Here is a 16,854-nt window from a genome sequence, read left to right on the forward strand (position 1 = left end):
TGAAAAGGTAATGTTTTGAATAGTTCAACCTCCTTACCCCATCAATTTATTTTTATTAAAGGGCATATGTTACGTGGTCTTTGCCAGCATCAGGAGGGGGATATGTGGGCACGTCGTCTTCAGCAGCAGCTGTGTAATGTCCGCAGTAAGAATGCACTCTACAGCATCATATTCAGCCAGCCTGATATAAGAAATGCAAAGGATAGCTCTTACCTGGTGCAGACAGATGTTTTCACCACAGCGTCACTTGAGGTTCCATCTGCCACCCTTCTGGCAAGTTATGATCAGGGTAAGATACATTGTAGACTTTCAACTCAGAAGCCAGTCATATTTTTTGACTTTGCCGATTGAATGGCACTCCTAGATTTGCTCACTTTGGTAATTTTTGACAATAAAATACAGACTTGCAGTAAGAAATGTTTAAAACCCACCTTGTAAGAAAAGAAATTCAAAAGAGACTACAGTATTTCTTACTCTCCATTTCTCAATTGGTCTGTCTCACCTCACAGTATATTCATTACATGAATTTCAACAATTCATTGTCCCTTTATTCATTCATTTTAGGTGTTCTTTCACATGTTCAGATAGACATGAATTCATAGATTGATACTTTCTGCCATTATCACCAGAGAAAATCATTTAAAATATAATTCATATAAATAATGTTGATCGATTATTTGTGGAATTTTTTTTTTTTTAATTAAATTTTATCTTTTTTTTTTAACACATATCTTTACATGGAATGTTGTTTGTAACTGGCACAGATCAAGAACCATTTAACATGTGCTGTTGAGTTTAGTGTGAGCTGGATGTGTCTTTTATGGTTTTATGGTTTTTGTCTTGTCAACTCCATTTGGATGGAGTTATGGCCCTTGACAAATCACATCATGTTATTGCAATGGCTGACCAGTCGACCCTGATGATTTTGAGAAAATGACCCTTAAAATGAGGACTTTTGGAAAAAAAAGGAAAACCTGTGGAAATGTAATTGTTGCAGTAAAATCAGGATAATTGGCTCGTCTTTGTTTGATTTGGATCTGGGTTTCATATTAGCTTAGTGGAATTAGAGAACCGGACTAATTTTGCTGTATTGCCTCAGATGCTTTAAACTGGACATATTTTTCCATGTGAAGCATTTGCAAAATCAAACTGTTGATTATAGAATTTTTATAAAAATGGCATCCAGCTACCAATACATGTTAAAGACAAAATGAAAAAATAAGCCTCTTAAAAAAGTTATTATAAACACAGTACAGAAGATTGAAAAAAATATTCAGATTGTTCTGAATAAAAGCAGGAAGGACACAATTACATATCTTGGAGATCACATCAATTTGAGTATATCACGTGGTGGAAGATGAAATTGCTGTCATACTGTGAAATGAAGAAAAATTCTAAGAATTACATCAAGTTGAAAGATAGTAACAAACCACTAAGCTGCATAGGGTTTGGAACTGAAGGTTGTGCAACTGTACTGGAGGTAAATAAGGTGTATGTGAACCTTATATACTTATCAGATGAACATAATATTTACTGTTGAAGTATAACTTTTTAAATACACATTTGCCAACCTGACGGTAGCAGTACATGACATTTTGTTACACCTTACTGGAAACTTGTTAAACTTACTGGAAAAAATCAGATGCCTTATTGAAATGATCTTGTTTGGGTTGGCAGGTCTGCATGGGATGTTGCATGTATGGATTTAGACTGATCCAGTCCTATTTTGGACAGAATGATGCCGCTTGTTAAGCATTTTTCCCCAACTTAACATGGATTGTGACTTGCAATCAGGATAGAACAAGAATAATTCATTGTATTCTGACTAAATTGGAAAGTACTTTGTATCTCAGACCTACATTTTCTTTTGGATTTTGGGAGTTGGCCAATGTTTATTAACTTCATATCTTTATGTGAGATGTTGCATTGATGACAAACTATTCAACATATTCTGATGCAATTTGTTGTGAACTTTGTTTTGTAGACCTTGATTGTTTATTTTAAAATGGATTTTGTCTTGTCTGCTCCATTATGGACAGTTATGGCCCTTGTCTATCAGTGTACATTGTTATAAGTGATGTTACTTGGCCTTTTAGTGCTCATGCAGGGAGTGTCAGAACACAATCCGTTTTCAGGGCAATATTTTGGGGAAAACTGATAATTTTTGGTGGTGCACAGAGGATCAGAACAGTGAGAAAAGTAATAGTAATTTTAATTCCTTATTAATTGAATTAAAGATGGCAAAGTAAAATAGAATAGATTATAAGAAAAACAAATTTAAAAAAATTAAAATTCAGCAAATTTTTATAATAAAATATCACAGTTATGATAAAATGAAAATTTGATATTATAATTTAATTGCTTAAATGTAGCTTAAGTAGTACACAATGCATCCTTCTCTGGCTTCTTGCTGGGCTCCTCTTTGTCTACTATGGTTCTCTTCCCAGACATGATGTGCTTGCAGCCAATATATGTTAATAAGCTAGTAACTAAATTTAGATACATTGACATGTCGAACCAATCAGATGATTGAGTTGAAGCATGTGATCAAACATTGTGTTAGTTAGGCGTCATTCATATATCTGATAACACCTGTAGAGATGCATTCCTTTCAATGCAGATGCTGCATTTAATTTTAACATTATTTGCGGAAAGAACCACCTGCCTCCCCTCCTTCCACCATGTTTATTTGGGACATTTCTTGCATAGCGTACCGTTCCACCTCTGTTCTAAGGGCCCTTTGTCAAATTGGGTAATGTTGTCAAGTTTCATGCATTTACAGCTTTGCTTTTGACCCCCAGTTTGTGTCAGTACTTGAATGTACTCAAGTATTATGCCCATATGCTTCATACCCACTTCCTACGGTGCATGTGCAGGTATGGAGTATTGGCTGATGTTTGTTATTATAGCAATCCTCAGGATCAGACTTGTCGAATTTTGGTTATCAGTGTCCCTATAAACCACGTATCAGCCCTTGCAACTCCACATACAGGTATCAGACACTCTTCACAACCCTACAAACTCCCTCAGGTCTCTCTTCCTGAGGGATTCCTATAGAAACAATTCAGAGCTCGACTGGTGCAGTGTGCTGTGACAGGATTTGCCCCATTATGCCAATGATTATTTATATTTACAATAAAGTTTATATTGAACCTATGTATTGCTTGTTATTTAAATTGTCATTAGAGATGTCAAAATTTGGGGAAAATTCTACATGGTTCGTCCCTTAATGAAGGTCTGATGCAACATGTTTGTAAGTTTAACCAAAATCTCTTTTCCTCGAAATATTTTTAATTATATAACATCTGTCAATCACATCAATTCATCCCATGTTTTTTTTTTTTTTAAAAAATTGTTTTTATGATATTTGGCACCATTTATTTTCCATTTAGACTGGTGCGCTATGTTTGTAGTATCAAAATAGAATGATTCTTGGACAAGCAGTTTCATGTTAAAAAAAACCTGTCTATTTTCTTGGAACTGTTTTGATGTGAAATTTATGCACGTGATTTTTTATTAGATTTTTAAAAACTTTTATTAAATAACGAAGTCTTTTGGTCTTCTTATATTTAACTATTTCAGTGAAAAATTTCATTCTGTATAGTTGTCCATTTCATTCATTTTTTCCTAACATGTTATAAGAAGTGCATGTTATGGTAACAAGTTTTATTTTGTTGCCTTTGCAATGACTAAAAATGTATCTTAGGTTTCTTACTAATAAAAAATGTCCAGTAAACAAATGTGAACAGTGGCTCTGACTTGAACAGCTAACACTCGCTCCAGGGCCACAAAGGACCAGTTTTACAACAGACTTAAGAACATAGTAGAGAACTTCCCAGACAAAGACATCAACATCATCATGGGTGACGTCAATGCCAGAGTTGGGTCAGACAACACAGGTTATGAACAAGCCATGGGGATCCATGGCCTTGGCAAGATGACTGAAAATGGAGAGAAATTCTGACCTTTGTGCACTGAACAACCTGGTCATTGGGGGTACCATCTTTCCCACAAGAGAATCCACAAGAACACATGGATATCACCAGACCATGGGAAAGAAATCAGATTGACCACATCTGCATAGCGAAGAAGTTCAGATGATCCCTGCAAGATGTGATGGTGAAGACTGGAGCGGATGTGGCATCTGACCACCACTTAGTTATCGCAAGGTTGAAACTTAAGCTGAAGAAGAACTGAAGAAGAACTGGATGGGCATAAAAAAGAAGAAAACAAAGTATAACATCAGCCTGTTGAAAGATGCAAAAACTAAAGAAGAATACAGACTGACGCTTAACAAGTACCAAGTGCTACAAGAACTTCCTGAAGATGAAGAAGACAGTGTGAACAACTGATGGCAGAAAGTTAAGGAGGCAGTAAATTCAGCATGTCAGCATGCCAAGAAGTACTAGGCCACATGAAGCACGAGCAGAAAGAATGGATTTCATCCGAAACATAGCGCAAAATCCAGGAGTGGAAAAGAAGAAAGCAGCAGTAAATATCAGTAGGACAAGAACTAAAAAAGTAAAGGTACAAAAACAGTACATTGATGCCCACAGAGAAGTGAAAAGCAGCATCAAAATAGACTATGTTGAAGGACTGGCAGCAGGGGCAGAAGAAGCGGCTGGAAGTGGAAACATGAAGAAGCTCTACAGTGTCACCAAGAAGCTGTCCGGCAAGTACAGCAAAACAAAGTGACACGTAAAGGACAAGCAGGGAAAGACCATAGCAAGTACAGAACACCAAATGAATAGATGGGCAGAACATTTTGAAGAACTGTTAACAGGCCAGCAGTACCATAGCTGCCAACCCTCACGATTTTGGCGTGAATTTCACAACCTTTTCAGCGATTCCCAGATTCACGCCGCATGCAAAAAAATCAAGAATTCCCAAATCTCAATTATTTTAAATCTTTAATAAAATAACCGATTTCCTGTTAAGCACTAGTTGTGATGTCAGCAGTTGCTGAAACGGTCCGTTTCTGCTGGTTGCGATATTAGTGGAACTAGGGCTGGTTGGTACAGTTGGCCTGGTAGCAAGTTTTTTAGTGTATTTTAATCTATATGTATAAGAGTAGTTTTACAAATGCTTTTGAGAGAAACTGGGGCCTAACCAGAACTTTGCTTTGCGAATGTGCCGCAAACACTGATTTGAATTACCATACGGCATCACATCTTGAAAATGTCTTCACCAACAAGGAATAAGAAATGTATTGCACAAAAAGTGAAGTTTAGTTTTGAATATACCGAAAATTGGCTGTGCATTCAGCCATCAAACACCGATATGCATCATGCTTTTTCCACACAGTGTGCCACAGATGTTAGCATTGGGCATGGTGGCAGAGACGATGTGAGGAGGCACATTGGTAGCAGAAAGCTCATAGAGGTTGGGAAAATTAAGAAGCTGCACCAGAATTAGCTCTGGAATATTTTAAGCCATTGACAGAAGACCTGCAAGCTACCAATGCTGAAGCATTGTTTGTGAGTTTTCTTGTTGAACACAAACTATTTTTATCAGCTGGAGACCATACTAAACAATTGTTCTGAGAAATATTCCCGGACTCGATCGCTTCATGAATTCATGTCAAAATTCACTAATTTCTATCCTTATTTTCACTAATTGCGAGCCTGGAGGGATGGCAGCTATGCAGCACCACTAAATCCCCCAGAAATCCACCCAGCCAATGCAGATCTCCCCATAAACTGTGACAATCCCACCAGAGACAAGAAGGCCATCACCCAGCTGAAGAAGGGCAAGGCAGCTGAACATGATGACATCCCAGCAGAAACACTCAGAACAGACCTAGAGGCTTCAGTGGAAATGCTCCACCCACTCTTTGAGAAGATCTGAGAGGAAGAAGAAATACCAACTGTCTGGAATGAGGGACACCTCATCAGGATCCCAAACAAAGGCAAGCTCAGCAGCTGCTTCAACTACAGGGGAATCTCACTCTTGTCAGTACTAGGGAAAGTCTTCAACCGGGTCCACTTGGACAGGATGAAGGAGGCCTTTGACCCACAGTTACGAGACGAACGTGCAGGCTTCTGGCAGAACAGATTGTGTACAGACCAAATAGCTACTCCTCGCATCATAGTTGAGCAATCTTTGGAGTGGAATTCTTTGCTCTACATTAACTTTGTTGATTATGAGAAGTCATTCGACAGCATGGACCGAGAGACACTCTGGAAACTTCTGCCACTACAGCATCCCAACCAGGCTGGTGAACCTAATCAAGAACACTTATAAAGGAATGTCCTCAAAAGTCATTCATGCAATTCATGCAGGACAGCACACCCACAGCTTCCTAGTGTGGACTGGCGTGAGGCAATGCTGCTTGCTGTTGCTGTTTCTCTTCATACCATTGACTGGATTATGAAGACGTCCACTAATGGGTGGAGAATAGGGATTCATGGACATTGTGGAGGACCTGGACTTTGCCGATGACATGGTCTCTTGTCTCATGGTCAGCAGCATGTGCAGGACAAGACTGATGTACTGGCAGCCACATGAGCACAGATTGGCCTTAACATCCACAAAGACAAGGCCAAGATCCTCAAGATCAATTATGTCGGTAATAACCCAGTGACACTGCAGGGAAGTCCCCTGGAAGAGGTGGAGTCCTTCACATGCCTGAGCAGCATTATCAACCAGCAGAGTGACACAGACATCACGGTGAGGATCAGAAAGGCGAGAGCAGCTTTCTTACAGTTCAAGATCTGGAACTCCAAAGAAATTCCCTTGAGTATGAAAATCAGATTGTTCAACTCTGTGAAGTCAGTCCTACTGTATGGAGCAGAGACCTGGACAACCACCAAGTCGACCGTAAAGAGAGTTCAGACCTTCATCAACAGGTGCCTAAGAAGAATTCTCCAGATCCGCTGGCCAGACACCATAAGCAACACCAACCTGTGGCAGAGAACCTCCCAGCTTCCGGTCGAGGACGAGATCAAGAAGAGAAGATGGGGTTGAATAGGACACACCCTACGTAAGCCGCCAACCAACATTACCAGACAAACATTGAGGTGGAACCCTCAAGGAATGTGGAGAAGGGACCAACCAAGAAACACCTGGCGATGCGACCTTGAGGCGGACATCACTAAGATGGGTCACATCTGGAGTCAGCTTAAGGGGATGGCACAGGACAGAAGCCTCTGGAAATCTTTTGTGGGTGGCCTTTACCCTGGCAGGGGTGATGGGCAAAACTGATTGAAACCATGGGCGGGCACAAAGTTAGAACAGTCTAGCTTAAAATATCAGTGTTGTTTCTTAAATAGGTCGTGTGAGAAATGATTGTATTATTGTATTATTATTTAGTACATGTATGACAAGTTAATTGTAAGCAACCATACGAATCCCTTTGATGATGAATAAATGTGCACATGACACGAGCCTAGAACTGTAATTGTTATTCTGTCTCAATCGGAACTTGGAAAACCTTTTTTTTAATGGCTACCCGGTTCATGTTATTATCCAGGTTATTATCAATGGGCAAGTACCTGTGTACCCATTGGCATCTTTAATTGTCATCCATGACAACCTTCAATAACCTGTATGATATTCTGTGTTATTGTCAAGAATAATCAGTGATTTTTATTTTCAGAGTCATACAAGCTGTTCCCAGATGACTTGAATCAATTGGTGTGGCTTGCCCTTCAACATTACTCCGTGCGAGATGACACCCAGCCTGACTGTGAGTACCCTAAATGTTTGAGATCAAATGTCATGTCATGTTTCTTTTGGTTAACACATTAACCCCTGGCGACGAGAATACTCGTCATACTTTTCCTCCCTGATCTCCCGCGTGCCTCACTAACTTGGCTGAGTTTACATAGCTTGTATCCCGAGTGCTGAGTTTGCGAGGCAGTATTTGTCTAGGCCTGTATCCCGCACAACAAGTTAAATCGGCGCAAACCATTGGTTGATTTGAAGCCATTTCCTAATTATACAAGCAGTTTAACCAATAAAATTGTAGCTTACATAGAGTGAACATGGCTGAACGGAGGGAAAAAAATTTGACTTCAATGGCAGCAGAAATAGTGAAAATATATACATCTGAAAATGATGCAACTTGACGAGATTCAGCCACTGGGAGCAGACTTTTACTTGACAGATTCTGACGGAGAATTTTCTGGATTTTAATCAGGCGAGATTGATAGTGACATCAAAAAAGCTACAGGAAATAACAGCGGTAGTGATGAGAATGTTGAAGAAGAAGAAAATGAAAGTAGAGCTGATCGATGATCGTAAATGATAAAACACACATTGACAAGAGGCTATACAAAGGACCAGCAACAGATTTAGACCCTGATGCAAATGAATTTAATTTCGTGGAGCTTTTTTTTTCTTTTGAATAATCGTTAAATAAATGTTTGGGAAATACATGTTGTTAACATGAGTGTTCATAGTTCAAGGTTTGTTAAGTGTTTTATTAGTTTTAAAATTTTCAGTGAGAGTTCTAAGGAAGAAAGGTAATTAAAGAGCAAGTAAAATATGCCCATTTGTGTACATTATTCACAGGATGTTCAGTTTACAAGAGACGACGAGTGGAATTTCTGTGTACATAAAATGCAGTTATTTCATGTGTTGATGGTGTTAATAATTCTGTGTGAATTCATAATGGATTTTATGGATTATTAATGGCATGAGAAGCAAATTGGCAAGTACATCATTTGTTTTCACCATCATGCATTAGTTTTATTTCTTCATGTAGCATGAAATTTATACCATTATGTATGTAAGTTTATTGAGAACTGCCGTGCCAGATTTCAGCTTAATTAAATGTATACAAATAAAATAATAACAATTTTATTGCAAGTAGCCCCCTCTATAAAAATCTGCAAGCCAATTGCTGTCAGCTAGTCTCAGGGATACAGGCACTGGAAAGGCTAACACTGCTCTAGGCAATCTCTGCAAGTATGCTGCAGGGGACTGCCTTGCTGTTTGGTTCAGGGGTTAATGTGTTAAGAGTGGTTATTTCACTAGGGTCACATTCTACCTAATTTTCAGAAGACAGGTACATACAAAGATGAAAAAAAGTAAATAAAGAGTTGTGGGAAGATCAGTATTTATCAATTGATGTCATTTATATGGCATTTTATGGAAAGGTCTTCCATTTTGCATTACTACGTATGATTCTTGGCTTTATATCATATAAGGCAATGTACTTCAGAATCATTTCAGGATGTTTTAAAAAATTAAATCCGTGGTTTCAAGTATGTGATACATTTGTGCTAATTTCAGATAATTTATGGAACTGGTCGAAAGCGTCCAGTCTTTTGCTCATTATAAAGATTAAGAGGTGTCTTTAGGATTTTGAAAATGAAAGTTCAGGATCACATTTGTCACTGAACTGGGAGTTCAGTATATTGAAAATGATTGATACATTTTTTAAAAATATATATTGTGAATTTATGTTTAGAAATTGGATGTATAAAAAGGGGTCTGGGCCTGTGAAAAATGTTACAATTTCAACTAGTTTTGTAAATTTAATTTAAAGTGATTTTGTGAAAAACTCTGTATCAATCAAACAATAGTTCTTTTTTAATACATTTTCATGATACATTTCGTTTGGCTTTTGTTTAGGGCTGTTCAAGTTATACATGCTTGGGACCCCAAGAAGGCACTTTCAACTTGGAGTAGTCATCCACATTTACAATTTAGAACTTAATATCATTTCACTTGAACACTTTGAGTAATCAGAATACTTAAGCATACATTTTTTTAAAACCACCTTCCCTGGGTGACATTTATCATTTATGCTTAAATAGAACAGCCCTTAACATGATTTTACAATCGTCATGTTTATGTGCAAGAATGTTTATGTGATAGCAGAAGGTAGCATGTTCTTTTGCTTGCTGTCAATACACCTATGTTAGTTAATACATCCATCCAGAACCTTTTACACTGGTATAATGACTAATGGACTTGGAACCACGCATTTTTTCCCCACATTTTATCATGTTTATGCATAGATAACCTGATTATATTTTCAGGTCATTTTGGGAATTTTTCAACTTGACAGATTTTTTTTAGTTAGGACTTTTATGTTTGAAACATTTTTACTTCAACTAAATAAAAACCATGTAAAGTAGACAGATGACATTTAGTAGACTATGTTGTATATATTCATATTGATGTGGTATTCCCAGAAAATGATTCCTAGAAAATGTTGCAGTGATTATGCAGTACTCTTAGAAGGTGGTGCTGTATCTCGTCACACTAAAGCAACATCCAGGACTAGGAGATAATGTAGCCTAAGAACTTAAAATATGAAACAATAAGTCTTTTGCGTATGTATTTTGCAACAATTTCATATATTAGCTGTGCATGCCAGTGAATAAAATGTAAAAGAACTTAATAATTTGCAAATATTTATAAGGATGTTTCTTTCTGATGGTACTACATATGATGATGGTTTTCAGCATTTGTGCTAACTTGGAAGCATGAAAGTACAGAGACATACTTGAAATTAAGCAAAAATTCAGCTAAATATGTATCTTTATCTTATAAAAAATTTATTTTGCTAGGTAATTACCCACATGGTCAAACCACCTTGTTATGAGGGTACAGTTTTTGCTTTTGTGATTTAACTTGAGTTTGAGCCCCAGGTACAGTTTTAATAATGAGCTTTTTATCAGATGATGTTAATTTAGTACAATCATTTGTAGGTAAAAGTTTCAAATAAAATTTACACCTAGGAAAATTTTTCATGGAATTTAGAGATGGTCACTTGGGGTGGGGTGTCTCTGGGTGATTTGGCATGGAATGTCCCATGTGTATTTCTTTTTAGATGACCATACTATATTTTCAGTCCATTAAATGGGGGGGAGGTTGTATTTTAATCTTTTGGAAATTTCTGTTTGAAATTTATAAAAAAATTTAGCACAATTTAGCTCAGATTTGGTGAGTCAGACAAAATGAATTCAGTATGCATGTTGTATACTTAAATAGATGACTGGATTAGATTTTTATATAATTGGATTTTTTTCCTCCCATATTTCTATAGTTTCTGTGTTTTCGGGAAATGGACTTTTTGGTCAGCAGTGGGGGCATATGTGTTTTAAAAGAACAGATCAAATTCTTTTTACACTATAAACATCCACACTGCAGACATCATAGTGAAAGGACTGATTTTTTTTTTAAGCTACGTTAAAAATCCAAATCACACCCACACCCATTCTTTTTATGTCTGGAATTATTCTACTTGTAGGTCGTCTTTTCATTACCTGCACCTGAACTAAACTTTCTTCTGTAGATACAATACAAAATAAGTAATTTAAAACAAAATCTGTTAGTTGTCTTTAAAGCTGATCAGATTTGATCACTGCTAACTTTCAAAAACCAGTTTAATTTTTTTGTATTATCAGCACTCAAGATAATTTTTTTGTCACATGAGTAAAGCACTCATTTTGAAATTGAACAAGCAGGAGCAGTTATCCTTGACTGTTTTGCACATTTTTCTGTTAACTTCAAAATCCTTGTTTGTTGTTGTTAATGTCAAGAGAACTGTACTGTATATATAATGGATCACAGGTGTCTCTCAGTAGAGCAGGTGTCCAGAGAACTTTACTGTATGTTTAATGGATCACAGGTGTCATGGTCAGAAGAACTACTGTACATATAATGGATCACAGATGTGACAGTCATTAGAGCTCTGTATATAATGGATCACAGGTGTCATGGTCAGAAGAACTACTGTACATATAATGGATCACAGATGTGACAGTCATTATAACTCTATATATAATGGATCACAGGTGTCAAAGTTAAGAGAACAGTACAATATTTAGATAGAAAATTCGATAACTGTAGGTTCAGTAGTAAAACTTATTTGTCTATAGTTTATCATCACAAAATAAATTACAAACATTTTAAGTTGTTTCAAGCTTGTTATTTATATCTTTATAGATGGATTCCAGATCTTTCAAAAGATGAAATTTTCTAAGCCAGATTTCAAGAACAGTGACCCAGGATCTTTATGCCAGCTGGATACATTGGTAGGTACCAGCGCTATAAAGTCAGTATGCTGAAAGACAGAACATATTTTTCATTTAAACATTTATTTTCCTTTAATTCCACACAAGCTTTTAATTTTTATAACATTCATGTTTGCTGATAAAATTTTGCAATGGTGTAGTCAATTGTAAACATGATAGTGCTACAGTAATGCATTTACATGCATCTCTATGGTCATGGATTTGATTTCTGACTCAGCATGTGTAATGATGTGTGCCTGTCTGTATGCTGTATCTTCAGGGTTCTTTGCTATCAAGAAAGCACTAACTTGTTACATAAATACTCATCATATATTGGCCCACTCTAGTTATTTCATGAAATGGGTAAAATCATTGATGGGATTATGTTAGAAAACTATTCAATACACATTTCAAAACTTTAGCTTCAGTTTTCAGTATGTTTTGAAGCGTAGCTAAGAATTCATTTCATTAGACTGGTTCAGAAACCCATGACAAGTGTAGAAGTTTACAATATGTAAAACTTAATGAGTTATAAATGTTTGAAAAGCATACAGGTTTGGTATATTTCAAGGATAGCAGTTGTTTAAACTGGAGGCCATTTATTGTCTCAACCAGTTCTGTTTCACATATTGAGTATTAAAAGTCTCATGAAGTAATACTGTTTCAGAAGAAGCAAGTCATAAATTTCTTCTGTCATTTTGTGCAAATACCAAACAGAAGGTCTTTAAATTTTATGTAAAAAGATAATTGCTTCATTGTTTTGAAATTATTGCTGTATTAAGTGTACATGATTGTTATATTGGTTTACATTATGTTATTGCAGGTTTTCTTCTATGCCACTGTTAAATGGGTTGCCATGCAACAAGAGCATTTGAAACAGACAATTTACCCCATTCTAGACAAACCTGATTTACTTCCTGCATGCATCAGCCCGCCTATGTGCACAAAGGATCAATGTGACTGGTGGTCCGCTATCTATAAAATGGACACCAACACTGCGTAAGTATTTAGCCTGCAATTTGAATCCTTTGTCGATGATCATTCTTGCTAGAATTTGATGGCTTGATCTTAAAGTTGATTGATGCCAGTGAAGTAGCCAAAGCTGCCTTACTGTCACCTGTATTTGAATGGAAGATTCCTTACACCGTTCCATTGATCTAGTGGTTAGAGTGTCCGCCTTGGAAGCAGGTGGTCATCTTTTCAAACCCCCAGCCAAGTCATACCAAAGACTTACAGAAATGGTACTAACAGCTACCTCGCTAGGCACTCAGCATTAGGAGGTTAGTGTTAGGACTGGTTGGCCTGGTGTCAGGGTAATGTGACCGGGTGGGACATCATGGTACATGTCTGCGTCATGATGCCCCAGTGCTAACATCACTATAAACTGCCACACTGCAGACATCATAGCGATATGACTGAAAAATTCTAATCACACACACACACACACACACACTCACACACACACTTTACACTGACCTCAAATATTATATATAAATCAGAGTGTTGTATATGTTTGGCATAGTATATTGAATGAAAACTCAACAAACAAGCTTTCAAACATCAAAGCCATCATTTGAGAATGGCATTGCATGCATATAATGCATTGGACAGCTGAGATGGTATTGTGTTGCTCACATATAGGACACACATACCTGACTCAGACATACCTCCTAAAGGGTATCTATTGACTAAAGGGGTTACGTTACTAGTGTTCACTGACAGTAGAATACATTCTTGTCAGTTGTATTAAAAGCCACCCAGTATGAGAAAGCCTTTATATTAATTCGAGTAAAAAACTATGATGATGCATCACCCGAGAAAATTTGTGACTTTTACAAAAAATGCATTTAATAAAAAGAATTTTGACGATTTATTTTGAGAATTTTATAGTGTTTACCTTTTTATTAAATTATGTCTGTGTTTTACAATTTTAATATCTTTTTTCTTTTAACTTCTAGGACTATATATTTTCGTTTATTTGGAAGAATTTATCTTAAAAGAAGACTACATATTTTCATTTATTTGGAAGAATTTATCTTACAAGAGAGGAATTATGTTTTTATTGCATAGAAAATAGTCATATGTAGAAGGATTTTTCTTGGGCAAATTAGTTTTGTTGCTGGACAAGCAAACTTTGATTTTAATTGTCTAGTGGCCAAGAGGAAAAAATGAAATATTTCTAGCCATACTGACCTATTTAAACCATATACACACATTACTTTTATTAGTAACATCATATAATCTTGTGAAAAGATTACATCACATATTTTGACCATACGAGATTTTGACATCTAGTCTATGCTTGAGAAGTAATTTGATTATAATAAGTTGCAAGAGAACTCATCAAAAAGTCAAGACTTGTTGAAAACTTTCAGTGTAGGTTTTACAAAATTTGGATTTGCTTTTCTTCCAGCAGGATGGGAAATGAATATTTTTATTGCCAAATCAGCTGCTGAGTCTTTTCCATCCATCATATATAAAGATTTTAAAGCCTTGATTAGGATTCCTTTGCTGTAGTTTCCCTTGGCATTGAGAGTTTCTGATTGACATTGTGCCTGCTCCATTCATACATTATTTGTTTGTTTGGCACAACAGTTTTTGTGGTCGTGTGCCATTGTGGCACAGCATGAAATCATTCCGTCCATTCATTACTACTGCTGAGAATGGGTCACAATTTTAATAAAATAACTGTTACTGCATTTTTAAGCTGGTGGGCCAGTTGACCCGTTGGCACCACACACACAAAAAAAACGTTTCTTCAATCTCACATAACAAATGATCTTTGCTACAGGTACTTAGATTGATTAATAAATAAATTAATTGCTTTGATGAAAACTGAATGAAGAAGAGTTCTATGGATCACAGGAACCTATCAGCTTTAAAGTGTTATGGTTTGTTCATGCAGTGCATCTCAGTTAACAGCTGTAGGTTTGTAGAATCAAGTGAACCTTTTCATAGAATCAGCAGGAAATATTATTCTTTGAATTCCAGCCTACATCTCAGATTTTCTTGACACCTGTGTACCATTATTTTTGTAATGGAACAGATGTGTCAATCAAATAATATAAACCAGTTAATATAATTTGTTTATCTTGTTTCCTCCTTCAAATGATAAATAAACCACATAATTGAGTGCTGAGAGTGGAGAGTAATTCAGGTATCAAATAAAAAGATCAATCTTATTCAGATCAGATCTCCACTGTCCAATCTGAAGATCTGACAGTGACAACTTATGGGTCATATTCTGGTGACCTTTGTTATTACCACAATCTCTAATTTTATCAGCCTCTCAGATAGTCGTATACCTGCACTTTTGGCAGATTGAACAGTATGGCTGAAGAGCATTAATGTGTGCTGAATGATTTGATTCACTTTAAAATTTCTGAAAGCTGCATTTCCATTAGCTAATTTAAAGGTCACCAGAATATGACCCGTAAATGGTCAGTGTCAGATCTTCACTTAGATAAGTGGAGATTTAATCGGATTGATACAAAGACAAGTTTTGTGAGGGGTTTGAAAATACTGTTGGTGTCACTCTCTATCTGTAGATGTTAATATTTTAATTGAGAGATTTTCAGAACACTCTCTTCAGGTATATAATTTTATATCTGAGAAAATACAAAGCTTTATAGTATCCTAATATTCACTGTAATTGATTTTTAAAGCTTAAACAGTACACATAGCTGCCAACCCTCACGAATTCATGGATTTACGCCACAAATAAAAATTTCACGAATTCTCCAATTCTCAATTATTTGAAATCTTTAATAAAATAACCGATTTCCCGTTAAGCACTAGTCGTGATATTGGCAGTCAGTCCGGTACTGCTGGTAGCGATATTAGTAAAACTACAGCTGATTAGTACAGTTGGCCCAGTAGCAAGCATTTTAACCTATTTTAATCTATATGTATCAGAGTAGTTTTACAAATGCTTTTGAGAGAAACTGGGGCCTTACCAGAATTTTGCTCCACACATGTATCACCAACATTGATTTGAGTTACCGTTCAGCATGGCATGTAAGAGCTTGAAAATGTCTTCAAGGAAAAAGAAATGTATTGCTCAAAAAGTAAAGTTTAATTTGGAATATATCAAAAATTGGCCATGCATTCTGCCATTAAACATTGATATACATCATGCTTTTTGCACACAGTGTGCCCCAGATTGTAGTATTGGGCATGGTGGCAGAGACAATGTGAGACAAAAAACACGAAGTTGGGAAAATTAAGAATTCGCAGATTTCAGCTCTGGAATATTTTAAACCATCGGCAGAAGACCTGCAGACTACCAAGACTGAAGCATTATTTATGAGTTTTCTTGTTGAACACAATCTGCCTTTGTCAGCTGGAGACCATGCTAAACATTTGTTTCCCGACAAATGTTCCCAGACTCGAAAATCGTTTCCAAATTTTCCTGTGGAAGAATCAAAAGTGCTGCAGCTCCTGTGCATTTTTGTCAGCAATTTTAGTCACCAAGATCAACCAGCAGACAAGAAGCCTGAACTGTTTAGAAAACAAATTTACAATCAAGCTGTTGAGGAAGTTGAAGTCTGCCACACTATCATGTCTTGATAAATAACCACAAGAACAAATGAAGTTTATAAATACCATAATAAATAGAAATGCAGATATATTTGGGCATACATGTAGTGTTTTAGCTTTATATTGCAATCTTGATATAGTGTAGTATTGACGATCAGAGTGGATGGAGTTATTGTCATGGTATTTTTCACTAATTCATGTCCAGATTCACTACTTTTTATCCCTATTTTCACTAATTGTGAGCCTGGAAGGTTGGCAGCTATGCTTACATCTGTATAGCAGTTTCTTTTTTTGAATTGTGAGAGTTGTTTGCCTCCAGTCCTAGAACATGTTTGCAATGCTG

At 36.4% G+C, this 16,854-nt stretch overlaps 1 protein-coding gene across 3 annotated transcripts in view; it reads left to right on the plus strand.

The window, feature by feature from the left end:
• LOC149795137 (E3 SUMO-protein ligase RanBP2-like) overlaps positions 1–16,854 on the plus strand; it is a 135,563-nt gene that overhangs the window by 36,190 nt on the left and 82,519 nt on the right. For all 3 annotated transcript variants that reach the window (XM_089964845.1, XM_089964846.1, XM_089964847.1), the window contains exons 12-15: positions 62–289; positions 7,598–7,687; positions 11,905–11,993; positions 12,796–12,971. In XM_089964845.1, coding sequence (XP_089820971.1) covers positions 62–289; positions 7,598–7,687; positions 11,905–11,993; positions 12,796–12,971 — 583 coding nt within the window. The remainder of the gene's footprint in view (positions 1–61; positions 290–7,597; positions 7,688–11,904; positions 11,994–12,795; positions 12,972–16,854) is intronic.

This window comes from Sinohyriopsis cumingii, chromosome 7, assembly GCF_028554795.1.
Source record: "Sinohyriopsis cumingii isolate HCF-2022 chromosome 7, ASM2855479v2, whole genome shotgun sequence".
Taxonomy (NCBI): domain Eukaryota; kingdom Metazoa; phylum Mollusca; class Bivalvia; order Unionida; family Unionidae; genus Sinohyriopsis; species Sinohyriopsis cumingii.